At 47.1% G+C, this 18,236-nt stretch overlaps 1 protein-coding gene across 1 annotated transcript in view; it reads left to right on the top strand.

The window, feature by feature from the left end:
- Nucleotides 1-18,236, top strand: part of SPECC1 (sperm antigen with calponin homology and coiled-coil domains 1) — a 159,733-nt gene that overhangs the window by 110,417 nt on the left and 31,080 nt on the right. Inside the window, exons 10-12 of the mRNA XM_087924461.1 lie at nucleotides 1,156-1,237; nucleotides 7,149-7,302; nucleotides 8,880-8,982. Of these exons, the coding sequence (XP_087780587.1) occupies nucleotides 1,156-1,237; nucleotides 7,149-7,302; nucleotides 8,880-8,982 (339 nt within the window). The remainder of the gene's footprint in view (nucleotides 1-1,155; nucleotides 1,238-7,148; nucleotides 7,303-8,879; nucleotides 8,983-18,236) is intronic.

Below are 18,236 nucleotides of genomic sequence, written 5' to 3' on the forward strand. Positions count from 1 at the left end.
GACACACTGAGTACCTTATTTCCCAGAATATAAGACCTTACTGGAAAATAAGCCCTACTACGTCTTTTGGCGCAAAAATGAATATAAAACCTGGTGTTATTCTTGGGGAAATACTGCACCTGGGGAATTCTGGGATCAAAAGGGGAATTGCATGAGCCCAGGACCGCCATAAATACAAGCCGGTTTCCAAGTGACTGAATTTTTGTATCACCTGACCACGGGAATGCTGCAACGGTCGTAAGTGTGAAAAACGGTCCTCCAGAAGTCACTTTTTTCAAGTGCCTAGCTCAGGTTGTAACTACTGCCACTAAATGAGCTGTCGTAAGTTGAGGACTAGCTGTAGTATCTGGATGTCAGCTGGGAAGACTCCTCTTTTCCTTTTAGTTTGTAATAATCATTCTGTCGTGTTTTTAATATAAATCAAATTTCAATTGGAAAGCATCATAAATCAACCTTGGAAACCAGACAGTCATGCCCCTGTTGGAGTCTGATTCCGAGGGGGAGGTCGAGCAGCTGACAGGAAGTGGGACTGTGGCTCCGGTGGCTGTGGAGGAAACTGGGGAAGGGCACCGTCCGGCTGGGCATTCAGAGGAAGACCCAGGGCCATCCCCTCTTCATCCTAGGGCACACAGGGAGGAACAGATAAGGGAGCAACATGGCTTACGGGGGAGGAAAGGGCCCTGATTCCCTTCATTAGCTGTAGCTGGGAAAACAGGATTTAAAAAGGGTGTTTGCGCACAGCTCCTTGCTGGAAGCAAAACGTGCATTATCTTTGTCAAGTCTTATCTGGGTTCTGGCGTCCTCCCAACTGTGTGTGTTTCGTTATCTTCTGGAAGTCTGCAATTCCTTATCCTGCCCTGTCTCGTTAATGGCTGCAGCATGGTTTGTGCTGGTTTTTATTTATAATTTAGATGTACTTTGGGTTTGGACTGAATTTCTCCCCTTTAAAAACTGTTCTTAGGAGAGTTTTTTCTCCGACTGGACATTGGAGGCCAAGTTGGAGGAATTAAAGGGACTTTACCTACTTTTGGGGACTTGGTTGCTTTTGTGCCACGCCCCTTTGGGGCATCCCACAGACCCGATCCCTGAAACGGTTCTTTAATCTGTTTTAGCCTCCAGTCCCCTAATTTGGTTTCCGCTTTTTCTCCATTGCAGAGACATTCCACTTTTACCAACGCCAAATCCGGTGCAAAGCCTTTATCCAAACACACAGATCTTCTAGAATTCCCTTTGGGGGGTAAGTAGCCACTTTCCCAGGACCAAAATTGGGACTTATTTATGACATGAAGGTTGATTTAATCCTGCTTTCATTCTGGGGAAATCACTGGCCCCGTCGGACCGAAATTCAAGGACTAAAGTGGGAGGCCAGGCCACCCCGGAAGGTTTTAACTGGACATGAGTGTGTTATTCTTTCGGTCCTGGGGCTGTTGGGCATTTGGTTGATTGTTGTGTTGCGTTGCCTTGCGTTGGGGTGGATGGGAGTGTAGTTTTCATCTTGGATTAGGTTGGTGTTAATTGCAGCCACTTTATATAAAGAGAGAGACACCCCATTCCCTTCTAATCCTGATGATGTTACCTAGTTGGGTCACGAAATGTCTGCAGGGAAACAACCCAGCTCAGAGGCATCAAGGACCCCACAGTTTCCTTCTTCTCTTCCTCTTTCTCCTCCTCGTCCTTCCTCCTCTTCTCCTTCTTCTTCCTCCTCCTCCTCCTCCTCTTCATCCTCTTCTCGTTCTCCTTCTCCTCATACTCCACAAACTCCATTTCTTTCTAACACTGATGATGTTATCTAGTTGGGTCACAAAATGTCTGCAAGAAATCAACCAAGATCAGAGGCACCAAGGACCCCGCAGTCGTCTCCTCCTCCTCCTCCTCCTCCTCCTCCTCCTCTTCCCCCATACTCCTCATACTCTTCCTCATACTCCTCCACCTCATACTCCTCCTCCTCATACTCCATTCCCTTCTAACACTGATGATGTTACCTAGTTGGGTCATGAAATGTCTGCAAGAAAACCACCAAGCTCAGAAAGCACCAAGGACCCTACAATTCTCCTCCTCCACTCTTCTCTTCTTCTTTCTTCTTCTTCCCTCCTCCTCCTCCTCCTCCTCCTCCTCCTCCTCCTCCTCCTCCTCCTCCTCCTCTTCTCTTCTTTCTTTTCTTCTTCTTTCTTCTTTCTTCTTCTTCCTTCTCCTTCTCCTCCTCTTCTTCTTCTTCTTCTCCTTCCTCCTTCTTCTTCTTCCTCCTCCACCACAAACTCCATTCCCTTCTAACACTGATGATGTTACCTAGTTGGGTCATGAAATGTCTGCAAGAAAACCACCAAGCTCAGAAAGCACCAAGGACCCTACTCCTTCTCCTCCTCCTTCCTCCTTCTTCTTCTTCTTCTTCTTCTTCTTCTTCTTCTTCTTCTTCTTCTTCTTCTTCTTCTTCTTCTTCTTCTTCTTCTTCTTCTTCTTCTTCTTCTTCTTCTTCTTCTTCTTCTTCTTCTTCTTTCTTCTTCTTCTTCTTCTTCTTCCTCCTCCTCCTCCTTTTCCTCCTCCTCTTCTTCTTCTTCTTCTCTTCTTCTTCCTCCTCCACCACAAACTCCATTCCCTTCTAAAACTGATGAAGTTACCTAGTTGGGTCATGAAACATCTGCAAGAAAACCATCCAGCTCAGAGAGCCCCCCCGCAGGACCCTACAATTCTCCTCCTCTCATGCCCCACAAACCCCCCTCCCTTCTAGCACTGATGATGTTACAAGAAAACCACCAAGCTCAGAGACCACTGCAGTCATTGAAACTGTTTGGCCCCTGGAGTTGTGGGGGCTCCATTGCTGGAGGTTTTCAAGAACAGATCCAACAGCCGTTTCTCCAGGATGATGTAAGGGTGGGAGGTTAGAGTAGAAGACCTCACAAGGTCCCTTTCAACCCCAGTATTCCGTCATCATTCCATTTAATAAGAAGAATAAGAAGAAAAAAGACTGGCACCAGTTTATCTCCCCGTGTGAAAAGAAGCCAGCTTTCTGCAGGCTACTTCTGCTGATGGCCGGCTGCCTGCAGTTCGAATCTCACCCGGCTCAAGGTTGATTCAGCCTTCCGTCCTTCCGAGACGGGTAAAATGAGGACCCAGATTGTTGGGAGCAAGGGGCTGACTCTGTAAACCGCTTAGAGAGGGCTGGGAAGCACTGGGAAGCGGTATATTAATCTAGGTGCTATTGGGAAGTGAAGGAAGGAAGGAAGGAAGGAAGGAAGGAAGGAAGGAAGGAAGGAAGGAAGGAAGGAAAATAAGGAGAAGGAAGGAAGGAAAACAAAAAGGAAGGAAGGAAGGAAGGGAAACAAGGAGAAGGAAGGAAGGAAAATAAGGAGAAGGAAGGAAGGAAGGAAGGAAGGAAGGAAGGAAGGAAGGAAGGAAGGAAGGAAAGGGGAAGGAAGGGGAAAGGAAGGAAGGAAGGGAAACAAGGAGAATGAAGGAAGGAAAATGAGAAGGAAGGAAGGAAGGAAGGAAGGAAAATAAGGAGAAGGAAGGAAGGGAAAGGAAGGAAGGAAGGGAAACAAGGAGAATGAAGGAAGGAAAATAAGGAGAAGGAAGGAAGGAAGGAAGGAAGGAAAGGGAAAGGAAGGAAGGGAAACAAGGAGAATGAAGGAAGGGAAATGAGAAGGAAGGAAGGAAGGAAGGAAGGAAGAAAGGAAGGAAGGGAAACGGGAAACAAGGAAGGCAAACAGGAAGGAAGGAAAATGAGAAGGAAGGAAGGGAAACGAGAAGGAAGGAAGGAAAACAAAAAGGAAGGAATGGAAACAAGGAGAAGGAAGGAAAGAAGGAAAACAAGAAAGAAAGAAAGAAAGAAGGAAAACAAGGAGAAGGAAGGAAACCAGTGCAGTGGTTGTAATGCAGTATTGCAGGCAAACTCTACCCATAGCCAGCAGTTCGATCCTGACCAGTTCAACCTTGACTCAGCCTTCCCTCCTTCCAGGGTCGGTAAAACGAGGACCCAGATTGTTGGGGGCAAGAGGCTGGCTCTATAAACCGCTTAGAAAGGGACTGTAAAAGCACCGTGAAGTGGTTTATCAATTGAAGGGCTCTTGCTATTTCCCGTCTCTTTAGCTGTCCACCTGGCAGGAGGAACGCAGGTAGGACCTACCAACCTCTTGGTTCATCCCTCCTGAGATATTTCCACAGCTCTGTCTCCAAGGAGCCATCGTTTTCCCTTTTGCGTTATTCAGCATTATTGGACTTATCCGAGGCCGGGTGGAAACTCGGCAGGGACATCGGCCTATTTGAACTCGTGCCCGAATGCCACAGGTGCCAAAGCCATTGCACCGTGTTCTGGGATGAAATCCAAAACTAGCTGGCGTCTCCCAGCCCATAAAAGGGGAAGGAATTTAAAATAATAATAATAATAATAACACAGGAGCTAAATAATCATCCTGCAGCCACAGCCCTACGCGTTAATATACCCAGGCAGTTCTCGACTTAACGGCCACCATGGAAACCCCGAGTTTCCTCATTGTTAACCGAGACCTTGGCGGAATGAGTTTGGCCTCGTTCTACGATCTTTCTCGCCTCGGTCATTAAGCGAATCCCTGCCGCCGTTCAGTTGGGAACACGGTTGTTAAGTGAAACTGGCTCCCACCTCCCCACCCCCCGTGGACTTGGCCGGTCAGAAGTTCGCAAAAGGGGATCACGCGACCCCCTGCTGCGATAGTCGTAACTATGAGTCGCTTGCAAAACGTCCGAATTATGATCACGTGGCTGCAACGGTCGTACGTGTGAAAAACAGCCCTTTTCCCACTGCCGCCGTAACTGAACGGACACTAAGTGAACTGTTTAGAAGTCAAGGGAAAGCTATGTGCCCATTAGACCAGCAGTGGGAAGGGGAAGTTACTGTATTTTATCAGCTAGGAGACAAATCCTGCCCATTCCATCATTATTATTATTATTATTATTATTTTGTAAAGTTTTTTATTTTTCACAACAAACATACAGACAAAACATAAAAACATAAAACCATCTTTCAATGATATACAGTCTGTCAGTTGGTTACAATCTTTTCTGCTATCCTATTTTTTTACCGTTACTCACAAGTTGCATAAATTCTCCCCTTGTCAATCTAACATGCGCTTATCTAATATCAATTATTAATCATTCCTTTGACTGAGCTATTTTTCCATCATTCTGTACGAGATATTCTAAATTTCATAATGGTTTAATCTTATACATTCATCCAACGGTTATATATTTTATATTGTATTCTACATCAATCGATTAACTTTTATTGTAGAGCTTCCTAATCTATTTCCTTACCGTGTCTTTTTATCTAACCCTTGATAAAATAAATCCCACGTCATATAAAATCGTTTTATCTTTTTGTTCTGTAATTTCAAATGGCAATTTACTCATTTCGGCACAGTCCATGATTTTCTTGATAATTTCCTCCTGCGTAGGTATTTTTTCATTTATCCATCATCACCATTATTATTGTTATTATTTTCATAATATGGAGACCAAACCTGGATACAAAATCCCAGGTGTGGCTTTTAATAAAGAGTCACATTTTTAAGGAGTCTTCGATTCTTTGGGTCTCAGATGCAACAGTCTGGATGTGTTTGTTTTCCAAGCCGGAGTGAACACATTAAAGTTGATTGGATTCCGTTGTTGCCTTAATTGTGTAGACACTTAAATTATGTAGACACAACGAACACGCGCAATGAAAAACCATAGAAAGAATTTGTTTTAGCAGCTTCCAAACCGCAGCCTCAGAGACGACCCGAGTTAGAAATCTCTTTAGGGAGTTCTTGATTCTTGGAAAAAAAAAATGATAATTACAGCCAGGAAAAAGAATAGACAATACACACCTGGTGCCACAGTTCTTGGCGCAAATTGTATTTACTGATTATTTTCAATATTCTTCTGCTGATCGCTCTGATGGAGAGGCTGCCTGAGAATCTTGTCATGTCGTTTTATTCCAAAATTACGCCTCCTCCTGCCGTGGAATGAGGCACAGGGTTCAAACGCACCGTTGGTGCAAAGAAGAAGCACCCAAAATCATCCTCATCCTCTTTTAACGACTCCGTAATCCTTTGCAGGGTGGAGTCTGAGCAATTGAATGGAGCGGAGTGTTTTTACTGGCCACCTGCCCTTCCTGTTGCCAGTGTGGAGTTTTATTCAGCAGATATATTCTCACTGCCCAGAGAGAGAAATATCCGCCGCTTACCTAGGATCGAACTCACAGAGTTTCTGTGATGACCCAAAGGGGCGTGGCACAAAAGCAACCAAGTCCCACTAGTAGGTAGAAGTCCCTTTAATTCCTCCAACTTGACCCCCAATGTCCAGTTATCATCGGCTGGAGAAAAAAATAAAATCTCCCAAGAACAGTTTTTAAAGGGAAGAAATTCAGTCCGAACCCAAAGTACATATAAATTATAAATAAAAACCAACACAAACCACGCTGCAGCCATTAACGGGACAGGGTAGGATAAGGAATTGCAGATTTCAAAAGATAACGAAACACACACAGGTGGGAGGACGCCAGAACCCAGATAAGACTTGACAAACAAAGATAATGCACGCTTTGCTTCCAGCGACGTGCTGTGTGCAAACACCCTTTTTAAATCCTGTTTTCCCAACTGCAGCTAATGAAGGCGCTCAGGACCCTTTCCTCCCCCGTAAGCCATGTAACTCAGGTTGCTCCCTTCTCCGTTCCTCCCTGAGTGCCCTAGGATGAAGAGAGGGTTGGGCCTGGGTCTTCCTCTGAATGCCCAGCCGGACTTTGCCCTTCCCCAGTTTCCTCCGCAGCCAGCGGAGCCACACTCATGCTCCCTGTCAGCTGCTCAAGTTCCCCCTCGGAATCAGACTCCAACAGGGGCATGACAGTTTCCTGATTGAGAGGCGAGAATTCCGCCTCTAGGCCACCGCACCATTCGCACGGTGGGCTTTTGCAGCCGCTCAAATGGTTGACCAAAGAATAATTGAGGTGTGTGACCCACTAAAGTCATCATCCACTTTTAACGACCCTGTCATCCCTTGCGAGGTGGAGTCTGGGCAGCCGAACGAAGTGGAGTGTTTTTACGGGCCGGAGGCCTTTCCTGTCGCCAGTGTGGAGTTTTACTTAATTCTATGTTATGTCTAAATTTTGGCGTGGGGGTTTCTTCTCGTCCTTTCCTCCCAAGATCTGCTCAAAGGGAGGAACGAAGAGATGAAACCAGACCCGTTCCTACGCAAGAGCCCCTCCCTGGAATCGCTGAGCAAGCCCCCCAACCTGGCCTTCGCCGGACGGATGTTCACGTCCACGCCCAGCGGTTTGAAACCACCCAGCAAACTCAGGTGAGTCAAGTAGTTGCTTGTGAGGTAAGATGTGTGTGTGTTTGTGGGTGTGGGTGCCAGTTACAGGTAGTCCTGGACTTACGACCATTTGTTTACCGACCGTTCGAAGTTAGGGTGGCGCTGAAAAAAATAAAAAACCCTGCGACTTGGGACCAATTTCACATGTAAGGAATGACCCTGTGATCGATGGTGATCAAAACTCAGAGGCTTGGCCACTGACTCATATTTCTGACAAGTGTTTCCGAGGCCACGTGATTTTTTTTCCCCTTTTGCGACCGTCGTAACGAGCCGAATTCACTGGAAAACTGTGCGACTCGCTTAACAACGGCCGTGATTCCTGCGGAGCAACCCTGCAGCAAGAAAGGTCATAATATGGTCGCAACCTTCGCTTCGCACATGCCTCGTTTAGCAACGGAGGAAAAAATTGGGCTCAGTTACGGTCGTCAGCCAAGGACTACCTGTATAGGGCAAGGTTATGACTTGCAGACTTCAATTCCCAGAATTCCTGTGCCGGCCAACCAAGGAGAAGGCGAAATTTAGGACAAGAAGACGAATATAAAGAGAGTAGCTATCTAGAACTAAGGAGAAATTTCCAGATATTTAGAACAATTAGCCAGTGGAACAGCGTGCCACCAGAAGTTGTGAGCGCTCTATCACTGGAGGCTTTTAACAGATTACAGATAATCAGAGTGGGAAGGGACCTTGTAGGTCAACCCCCCGCCCAAGCGTGAGACCCTACACCATTTCTGACCGATGGCAGTCCAGTCTCTTCTTGAAAGCCTCCAGGGATGAAGCTCCCACAACTTCTGAAGGGAATTTCTGTTCCATGGGTAGATTGTTCTCCCTGTCAGAAAATTCTTCCTTATTTCCAGGTTGAATTTCTCCTTGTTCAGTTTCCATCCATTGTTCCATGTCTGGCCTTCTGGTGCTTTGGAAAATAGCTTGACCCCTTCCTCCTCTCTGGGGCAGCCCCTCAAATATTGGAAGGCTGCTCTCCTGTCTCCCCTGGTCCTTCTCTTCCCTGGACCAGCCAGGCCCAGTTCTTGCAACCGTCCATCGTATGTTTTAGCCTCCAGTCCCCTCATCCTCCTGGTTGCTCTTCTCTGCACTTTTTCCAGAGTCTCAACATCTTTTTTATAGTGTGGTGACCAAAGCTGGACGCAGTACTCTAGGTGTGGCCTTACTAAGGCTTTACAGAGTGGTATTAGTCCCTCCCTTGATCTCGATTGTATCCCTCTGTTCATGCAACTTAGGATTGCATTGGCTTTTTTGGCTGCTGCTGCACAACATCGGCTCCTATTCAGCTGGTTGTCCACTAAGACTCCGAGATCCTCCTCCCAGTTCCTGCTATTGAGCCTGGTTCCACCCAGTCTATTATAGGTGTCCTTTGGGTTTTCCTTGCCTGAGTGTAGGACTTTCCTTTTCAGTACTTTTTTACTTTTATTTTTAAGAAGAGGCTGGACAGCCCTTTGTCTGAAATAGTATAGGGGCTCCTGCCTTGAGCAGGGGGGTTGGACTTGATGACCTCCCAAGGTTCCTTCTGGCTTTTTTCATTCTGTTATTCTTCCGGCTTGTAGTGTGGAAAGGAAAGACCCGTTGGCTGCGTTGGCGAGGGAATATGGCGGCTCGAAGCGGAACGCGCTCTTGAAGTGGTGTCAGAAGAAAACCGAGGGGTACCCAGTGAGTAAAGGAATATTTGTCACTTCCATTTTTTGAAATTGTCTTTATTTTTTTCAAAATGTCTTCCAAGAGAATGGAGGCGCACTTAGGTGATTCCTCTGCCTTGAGAAGTATCTCGCATCCGTGGAGATTCCCAGCTTGCTGGAAATTCTCAAGGGGGCCTGGACAGGTTTTAGCAAAGCAATGTGAGATGGGCAGGGCCCTTGGAGGTCATCTAGCCCATCGGCCGTCCACACAGCCAGTTGGCAGCTCCCAGAGCCTGATGCCCAGGGAGCTCTTGAGATAGTCAATCCCCACATTGTGTGCCAGGAGGAAGAGCAATCCTGCCTGCAAAGGTGGGGAAAGAGAGAGGGAGGGAGGAGACGGAAGTGGGAGGGAGAGAGGGAGGAAAGGAAGGAAGGCAGCAATGAAGGAAGGAGAGGAAGCAAGCAAGCAAGGAAGGAAGGCAGTAAGGTGGGAAGGAGGGAGGAACGGAGGGAGGGAGGAACGGAGGGAGGGAGGAAGGAGAGAGATGGAGAGAGGGAGGAAGCAAAGGAAGGAAGGAGAAGGATGGGAGGAAAAGAGAAAGCAAGGAGGGAGTGAGGGAGGAGTAGGAGGAAGGAAGGAAGGAGAGGAAGAGAGGAAGTGGCAGAGAAAGGGAGGAAGCAAGGGAAGGAAGGAGAAGGAGGAAGGAAGGAAGGAAGGGGAGGGCAGAAGGAAGGAAGGAGAAGGAGAGAGGAAGGAGCGGAAGGAGGAAGCAAGGGAAGGAAGGAGAAGGAGGAAGGAAGGGGAGGGCAGAAGGAAGGAAGGAAGAATGAGAGAGGAAGGAGCAGAAGGAGGAAGCAAGGGAAGGAAGGAGAAGGAGGAAGGAAGGGGAGGAAGGAAGGAAGGAAGGAAGAAGGAGAGAGGAAGGAGCGGAAGGAGGAAGCAAGGGAAGGAAGGAGAAGGAGGAAGGAAGGGGAGGGGAGGGAAGGAAGGAAGGAAGGAAGAAGGAGAGAGGAAGGAGCGGAAGGAGGAAGCAAGGGAAGGAAGGAGAAAGAGGATGGGAGGAAAAGAGGAAACAAGGAAGGCAAGGAAGCGAGGGAGGAAAGAGGGAGAGAGGAAGGGGCAGAGGGAGGAAGGAGGAAGCAAGGAAGGGGAGGGAGGGAGGAGGGAGGGAGGGGGAGAAGGAGGATGGGAGGGAGGGAGGGAGGGAGCAAGGAAGGGGAGGAAGAGGAAGGAAGGTCTGGATTTTAAGATGGCTGGACAGGTGGACGGAGGGATTGCCGTTGTTGGTGTCGCCTTTGAGTGACTGCCGGGGCCCTAGATTGATTTTCTCCAGGATGAGCCCAAATAACTCCTAGAGCGTAACTTAGGTGTGAGTGTGAGAGGAGACTGTTACGAAACTGGTACCTGAAAAGGTGAAGGTGTTCCTCAGTTTACTAGCTCAGAAGACAGCAGGTCTGAATGGCGGCTCTGCTTCCATCTTCCTTGGTTCCAGTGTGAACGTTTCTCTTGTGCGTCAGTGCAGTTCTGCCCGTGTGTGTGTGTGTGTGTTTGTGGGTCTTTTGTGTCTTCTTCCGAGTAACTTTGGAAGCCTCGTTGGTTGGCTGTTACTACCCGGCTGCAAAGGTTAAGAGGTTAGATGGGGACCTGGAAAAAGACCATAATTAAGCCCCAGAATTACGGCCATTAAGCAGGACACCACGTGGCCAGACCCAATTTTGCAACCTTTTTTGTGGGGAGGTCGCGGAGCAAGCCCGTCGTAGCTTAACAACCCGTCATAAATTGAGAACTACCTGTATTTCCCGGAAGCTTCACTCAGGTTCGCTCTGCAGCCGCCTTGTCGGGCTTCTGGATCAGGCTGCTATAACCCTAAATGGCCAGTAGGTCTGAATTTTGATCAGGTGGCCACGGGGATGCTGCAGCGGTCATAAGTGTGAAAAATGGGCATAACTCCCTTTTTTCAGTGCCGTCGTCACTTTAGCCTGGATTTCTTATTCAGCACAAAATATCTCTCTCTAAAGACTTCAGGCCTCTGCTGGAGGTTGTTGGGCGTTGCTTTCTGCCTTTAAAAACACGTTTCTCCATTTCTCCTTTGGGGGAAATCTAACGGTCTGCCTCTTTTCATATCCCCCCAGATATTTCTCTCTCTAGAAAGGTGGGGGTGTCGCTTCCCACAATACCTTCAAACGGTCGGTACGAAACCCATTATAAGTCGAGGATTACTGGACCCGGACTCTCCGATACCTTACATGACCAGTAGATGTCAGCAAAGGGCTACTTTTTTTTTCTGCCCAGTTCTTACTCTTTCCGATGTTTGCAACTAACTTTTTAAGATTTTAAGCAGCCATCCCAGCGCCCGTAGTAGACGTGCCAGTGATTTCAGGACCAATTTTCCTCCCCTTCCCCCCACTTCCCCCAACTAAGAAATTAAAATAAACCCTTCTTGGATCAAACGAGAGCCAAGTGTATTCGGTTCCTGTTCGTTTTTATTTTCGGCTGCCGAAAATAAAGTATTTCCGCCGGATGGTCTATTAACAAAAAAAAAAAGGGGGGCCTTTGTGATTTTTGGCCCGGTTTTCTGAAGGCCTTTATAATATATTTTTTTCTACGCGACTCTTCCGGATTGTGTTATATCCTCCAAGTAAAGGGCTTTGTGTCCCGGACATGGTTTCATGGGGTGGGGGTGGGGGGTGGAACGACAACCAGGACTCTGGGCAGGATTTTGGGGGGAGTTTATGGGGGGAGAGGGGAGATCTTACTAAGCCGAAAAGGCTGGTGCTCAGCCTGTCTCAACATGTCAATAAGCCCTTAGACTTATATCCCGCTTCCTAGTGCTTTGCAGCCCTCTCTAAGCGGTTTAAATTAAGAGCCAGCCTTTTTTTGCCCCCAGCAATTTATTTTTATGTTATGTATTTATTTTATTTGGTCAAGTGCTTATAAGATAAGAGGTACAAGTATAAACACAGGTATGAATACATGGATACGTATAAGAAAAATAAAAAGAAGCAATAGGACAGGGACGGTAGGCACGTTGGTGCGCTTATGCACGCTCCCTACAGACCTCTTAGGAAAGGGGTGAGGTCAATAGTAGACAGTCTAAGGTTAAAGTTTTGGGGGTTTGGGGAAGAAACCACAGAGTCAGGTAGAGTATTCCAGACATTGACCTCTCTGTTGCTGAAGTCATATTTCCTGCAATCAAGTTTGGCGCGATTAACCTTGAGTTTGTAACTATTGTTTGCTCTTGTGTTGTTATGGTTGAAGCTGAAGTATTCATTGACAGGTAGGACATTGCAATGTATGATTTTATATACTATACTTAGATCGGACCGAAGGCGGCGTAGTTCTAGGTTTTCTAGGTCTAGAATTTCACGTCTGGTGGCATAAGGTCTTCTACAACGAGTAGAGGAGTGGAGAACTCTTCTTGTGAAATATTTCTGGACTTTCTCAACTGGGTTAATATCAGATACGTAATGCGGGTTCCAGACTGATGAGCTGTATTTGAGTATTGGTCCAACAAATGTTTTGCATGCTCTAGTTAGTAGCGTAATATTACCGGAGAAAAAGCCACGTAGGATTAGGTTAACAACTCTTAATGCCTTTTTGGGTATGTAGTTACAGTGGGCTCTAGCACTTAGATCATTTGAGATGAGTATTCCAAGATCCTTGACAGAGTTTGGATCATCAACAAGGTCTTGACTATTCAGCTTGTATTTTATTTTCTGGGTTGTTTTTTTTTGCCAATATGTAAGACATCTGCGTCCTCATTTTACCCACCTCGGAAGGACGGAAGGCTGAGTCAATCTTGACCTAGTCAGGATCGAATCAGCCTGCAATACCGCATTCTAACCGGTTTGGGGGCTCACTTCCATTTTTGGGGAGGGGGGTTGTCACTTTTTCATCTGGAGGTCTAAGTTAGAATAGAATAGAATAACAGAGTTGGAAGGGACCCTTGGAGGTCTTCTAGTCCAACCCCCTGCCTAGGCAGGAAAGCCGACACCACTTCAGACAAATGGTTATCCAATCTCTTCTTAAAAACTTCCAGTGTTGGAGCATTCGCAACTTCTGGAGGAAAGTTGTTCCATTGGTTAATTGTTCTCCCAGTTCATTTAAAATTAAATTAAAATTAAGAGTCCTCCAAGAATATAATTTTTCATGAGGATTTTTTCCGACCAAGTGACTGGCCGTGTCATTTTCCAGCTGCCCGAGAATAATTTACCTCAGCGTCACCATGACAAACATGAGGTCATTTTTCTGACTGTCCTCCTTGTCGCCCCTTTGAAAAACTGTTCCCCCCCAAAATCTGTTTTTCTTGCTTGTTTTCTTTCGGAGGTCTTCTAGTCCACCCCCCTGCCTAGGCAGGAAACAGACAAATGGCTGTCCAATCTCTTTTTTGAAAATCTCCACAGATGCGGGAGGAAGGAAGGAAGGAAGGAAGGAAGGAAGGAAGGAAGGAAGGAAGGAAGGAAGGAAAGAAGGAAGGAAGATGAGAAATCGTCAGAGAGGAGAAGGAAGGAAAGGAGGGAGGAAAGTTGGGAAGGAAGGAGGGAGGAAGGAAGGAAGGAAGGAAGGAAGGAAGGAAGGAAGGAAGGAAGGAAGGAAGGAAGGAAGGAAGGAAGGAAGGAAGGAAGGAAGGAAGATGAGAAATCGTCAAAGAGGAGAAGGAAGGAAAGGAGGGAGGAAAGTTGGGAGGGAGGGAGGAAGGAAGGAAGGAAGATGAGAAATGGTCAAAGAGGCGAAGGAAGGAAAGGAGGGAGGAAAGTTGGGGGAGGAGGAGGGAGGGAGGAAGAAGGAAGGAAGGAAGGGGGAGGGATGTAGGAGGAGGAGGAAGGGAGAAAGAATAGAGGAAGGAAGGAAAGGGTGGGAGGGAGGGAGGAAGAAAGGAAGAAAGATGAGAAATGGTCAAAGAGAAGGAAGGAAGGAGGGAGGAAAGTTGGGAGGAGGAAGGAGGAAGGAAGGAAGGAAGGAACGAAGGAAGGAAGATGAGAAATGGTCAAAGGAGAGAAGGAAGGAAGGAGGGGGGAAAGTTGGGAGGAGGAGGGAGGAAGAAGGAAGGAAGGAAGGAAGGAAGGAAGGAAGAAAGAAAGAAAGAACGGGGAGGAGATGGGATTGAGAGGAAGGGAGGGAAAGAGGAAGGAAGGGAGATGGGAAGGAAGAATGGGAAAGAGATGAAGAAGGAAGGAAGGAAGGAAGGATAATAGAGTTGAAGGGACCTTGGAGGTCTTCTAGTCCAACCCCCTGCCTAGGCAGGAAATCCTACGCCACTTCAGGTGAATAGAACCTTTTCCAATAGTTTGAAAAAAAATCATACCTGAGGCCCCATTTCTCTTGCCACAGGAAAGTCCTTGACTTACGACGACAGTGGAGCTCCAAACTCCCCTTGTGAAGCGAGGCAGTTCTTAAGTGAGTTTTGCCCCATTTTATGACCATCCTTGCCACAGTCGTTAAGTGAATCACTGCAGATGTTAAATTAGTCACCTGGTTGTTAAGTGAATCTGGCTTCCCCGTTGATTTAGCTCGTTAGGAGGTCGCAAATGGGGGTCATGTGACCCCAGGACAGCTGCGACCACTGTAAATGTGAATCAGTGGCCAAGTGGCCGGATTTTGATCATGTGACCACAGGGAGGCTGCAACCGCCGTAAGTGTGAGCACCAATCCTAAGTCCCTGTTTTGGGTGCTGCTGTAATTTTGAATGGGTCATTTAAATGAACTGTTGGAAGTCGAGGACTTCCTGCACTAAAAATCTAACATACTTAAAAATGGCAAATGTGGATGTTTATATATTCTTAATCTTCCATCTTTGATCTGAATTTTCCATCAAAATGTGATGTTTGATCTGAACGTTTTGCTTCTGGGGCAAACATTTTGGGTGGCCCAGGCATTTGGGTCTTGTAGTCTTAGCACAACTGGGTCTTGTAGTCTTGGCACAATTGGGGCCCAGACGCCTGGGTTTTGTAGTCTTAGCACAACTGGGTCTTGTAGTCTTGGCACAATTGGGGCCCAGCCACCTGGGTCTTGTAGTCTTAGCACAACTGGGTCTTGTAGTCTTGGCACAACTGGGTCTTGTAGTCTTGGCACAATTGGGGCCCAGACGCCTGGGTCTTGTAGTCTTAGCACAACTGGGTCTTGTAGTCTTAGCACAACTGGGGCCCAGCCGCCTGGGTCTTGTGGTCTTAGCACAACTGGGTCTTGTAGTCTTGGCACAACTAGGACCCAGCCACCTGGGTCTTGTAGTCTTAGCACAACTGGGTCTTGTAGTCTTAGCACAACTGGGTCTTGTAGTCTTGGCACAACTGGGACCCAGACGCTTGGGTCTTGTAGTCTTAGCACAGCTGGGTCTTGTAGTCTTGGCACAACTGGGGCCCAGCCGCCTGGGTCTTGTAGTCTTAGCACAACTGGGTCTTGTAGTCTTGGCACAACTGGGGCCCAGCCACCTGGGTCTTGTAGTCTTAGCACAACTGGGTCTTGTAGTCTTGGCACAACTGGGGCCCAGCCACCTGGGTCTTGTAGTCTTAGCACAGCTGGGTCTTGTAGTCTTGGCACAACTGGGGCCCAGCCGCCTGGGTCTTGTAGTCTTAGCACAACTGGGTCTTGTAGTCTTGGCACAACTGGGGCCCAGCCACCTGGGTCTTGTAGTCTTAGCACAACTGGGTCTTGTAGTCTTGGCACAACTGGGGCCCAGCCACCTGGGTGTTGTAGTCTTAGCACAACTGGGTCTTGTAGTCTTGGCACAACTGGGGCCCAGCCGCCTGGGTCTTGTAGTCTTAGCACAACTGGGTCTTGTAGTCTTGGCACAACTGGGGCCCAGCCACCTGGGTCTTGTAGTCTTAGCACAACTGGGTCTTGTAGTCTTGGCACAACTGGGGCCCAGCCGCCTGGGTCTTGTAGTCTTAGCACAACTGGGTCTTGTAGTCTTGGCACAACTGGGGCCCAGATGCCTGGGTCTTGTAGTCAGCACAACTGGGTCTTGTAGTCTTAGCATAACTGGGGCCCAGACACCTGGGTCTTGTAGTCTTAGCACAACTGGATCTTGTAGTCCTAGCACAACTTCATCCTTGATCTGAATTTTCCATCAAAATTTGATGTTTGATCTGAACATTTCGCTTCTGGGGCAAACGTTTTGGGTGGCCCAGGCATTTGGGTCTTGTAGTCTTAGCACAACTGGGTCTTGTAGTCTTGGCACAATTGGGGCCCAGCCGCCTGGGTCTTGTAGTCTTAGCACAACTGGATCTTGTAGTCTTAGCACAACGTCATCCTTGATCTGAATTTTCCATCAAAATTTGATGTTTGATCTGAACGTTTAGCTCCTGGGGCAAACGTTTTGGGTGGCCCAGGCATTTGGGTCTTGTAGTCTTAGCATAACTGGGTCTTGTAGTCTTGGCACAACTGGAGCCCAGCCACCTGGGTTTTGTATTCTTAGCACAACTGCAGAATGTGATGCTTAGAAAGTAAATCCGATTAAAAATTAGCCAAGCCTTAAAAAATTAACTCAGAGGAAACATCCATCTGAACCCAGGCCAATTAACGCTAAATTACCGCTGTTCTTTTCTCAATTTCTTTCTCTCTCCATCATGTTTGTGATTATCGTTACACGTCTGGGCTCCAGGCATCTGAACACGGCTCAAATAGAGAGCGACGTTTAAAGCTTTAATTATCCCCATCCATCTCCTTACGACTTTGGGTGTCTGGATTATTATAAGTCAATAGAGAAAATAGGGATATACTTTTTTTTTCTAAACAGATTGTCCTCGACTTACAACATATCTTTAGAGATTGCTCGAAGTTTCAGTGACACTTTTAAAAAGGGACTTACGTAAGTTACTTGGTTGTAGGTTGCTTCCCTAGCTAAAATCTTTTCTCTCGTAACCTTTCGCACGATGAGATGCCTAGGAGAATCTGACTTGTTTCTGAAATGTGGAAAAGGAGAAAAGTGAAGAAAAGCAAGATTTTACACCTGGGCAGGAAAAACCAAATGTGTGATGACCCAAAGGGGCGTGTCACAAAGGCAGCACAGTCAGATAAGCAATAAGAGTCCCTTTATTATCTCCAACTTTGCCCCCATTGTCCAGGTTACCTTCTGGGCTGGAGAAAAACTCTCCCAGGAACAGCCTTGGGCTGCAGAGAATCAAGTCCAAAACATGGACAAACTGTAACTTTAAGTCCAATCAAGCCAAACTGAAGTAATTAGTTTGGCAGGGCAGGAGCAAGAATTCCAGACTTGAAGGTACTGCAAAGCTCACACAGTTGGGAAGACACCAGGAACACAGATGAGCAACGACAACACAGGATAAATTCACGTTTGCTGCCAGCAGCTGCTACATTCAGCATATATTTCTTTTAATCTCTCATTCCCAGCTGTGGCTAATGAAGGGAATCAGGGCCCTTTCCTCCCCCACAAGCCATGCAGCCCATGTTGCTCCCTTCTCCGTTCGTCCTCGCGTGCCCTAGGATGAAGAGGGGGTGGACCTGGGTCTTCCTCTGAACCCCCTCTGCCTTGTTCTACCTCTTCCCTGCTCTGCCCAGGTGGACTGTGCCCTTCCCTGTTCAGCTTCCTCCTCACATTCAGACTCCGACAGGGGCGTGAGAAAGGTACAAGTACAGAGTAGATGAAAGCTGGCTCAAAAAATAGCAATAGTGAGATGGACCTCAGAATCTTAGTAGAGGATCATTTAAACCTGAGCCCGCCATGTGCGGCAGCAGCCAAAATAGCCAACACAATCCTTGGTTAAAAGTCTAGAGATTATCCAGTCATTCAGGTCATGGTTGTTCCAAAGGTGTTTTTTTTTCAAGAGGCAACTGGATTTTCTTGGTTTTTCTTTTGAAGACGTTTCGCTACTCACTCAAGAAGCTTCTTCAGCTCTGACTGGATGGTAGGGGCAGGGAAGGATTTATATTCCTTGCAGACAGCTGGTCATTTGCATCCTTTTAGGCCACTTGTTGAGGCCACTTGGAAGTTTATCTGTGTCCAGAATGGATTCCAGAGAAAAAAATTCAGACTACGGGAATCATTTGCACCATTCAGATGACCCTGAGGACACAGATAAACCTCCAAGCGGCCTCAACGACCCTCTAAAAGGATGCAAATCACCAGCTGTTTGCAAGGAACACCAATCCTTGTTGAGGTAATTCCCCGTTAGGAGAATGAGCGCATACAGGGAGACGTAGTGAGAGAAGTGTTTGAATAATACACACCCAGCACACAGATACACTGTACAGTAAATGTAGGTTTTTACTTCCAGAAACTTTTAAGCAAAGTTCAAAATAAGCAGTCCAAAGTCAGTCACAGGTAAGTC

Source organism: Pseudonaja textilis, chromosome 1 (genome assembly GCF_049901715.1).
Source record: "Pseudonaja textilis isolate UNSWEBS1 chromosome 1, rPseTex1.2, whole genome shotgun sequence".
NCBI classification, from domain to species: Eukaryota; Metazoa; Chordata; class Lepidosauria; order Squamata; family Elapidae; genus Pseudonaja; species Pseudonaja textilis.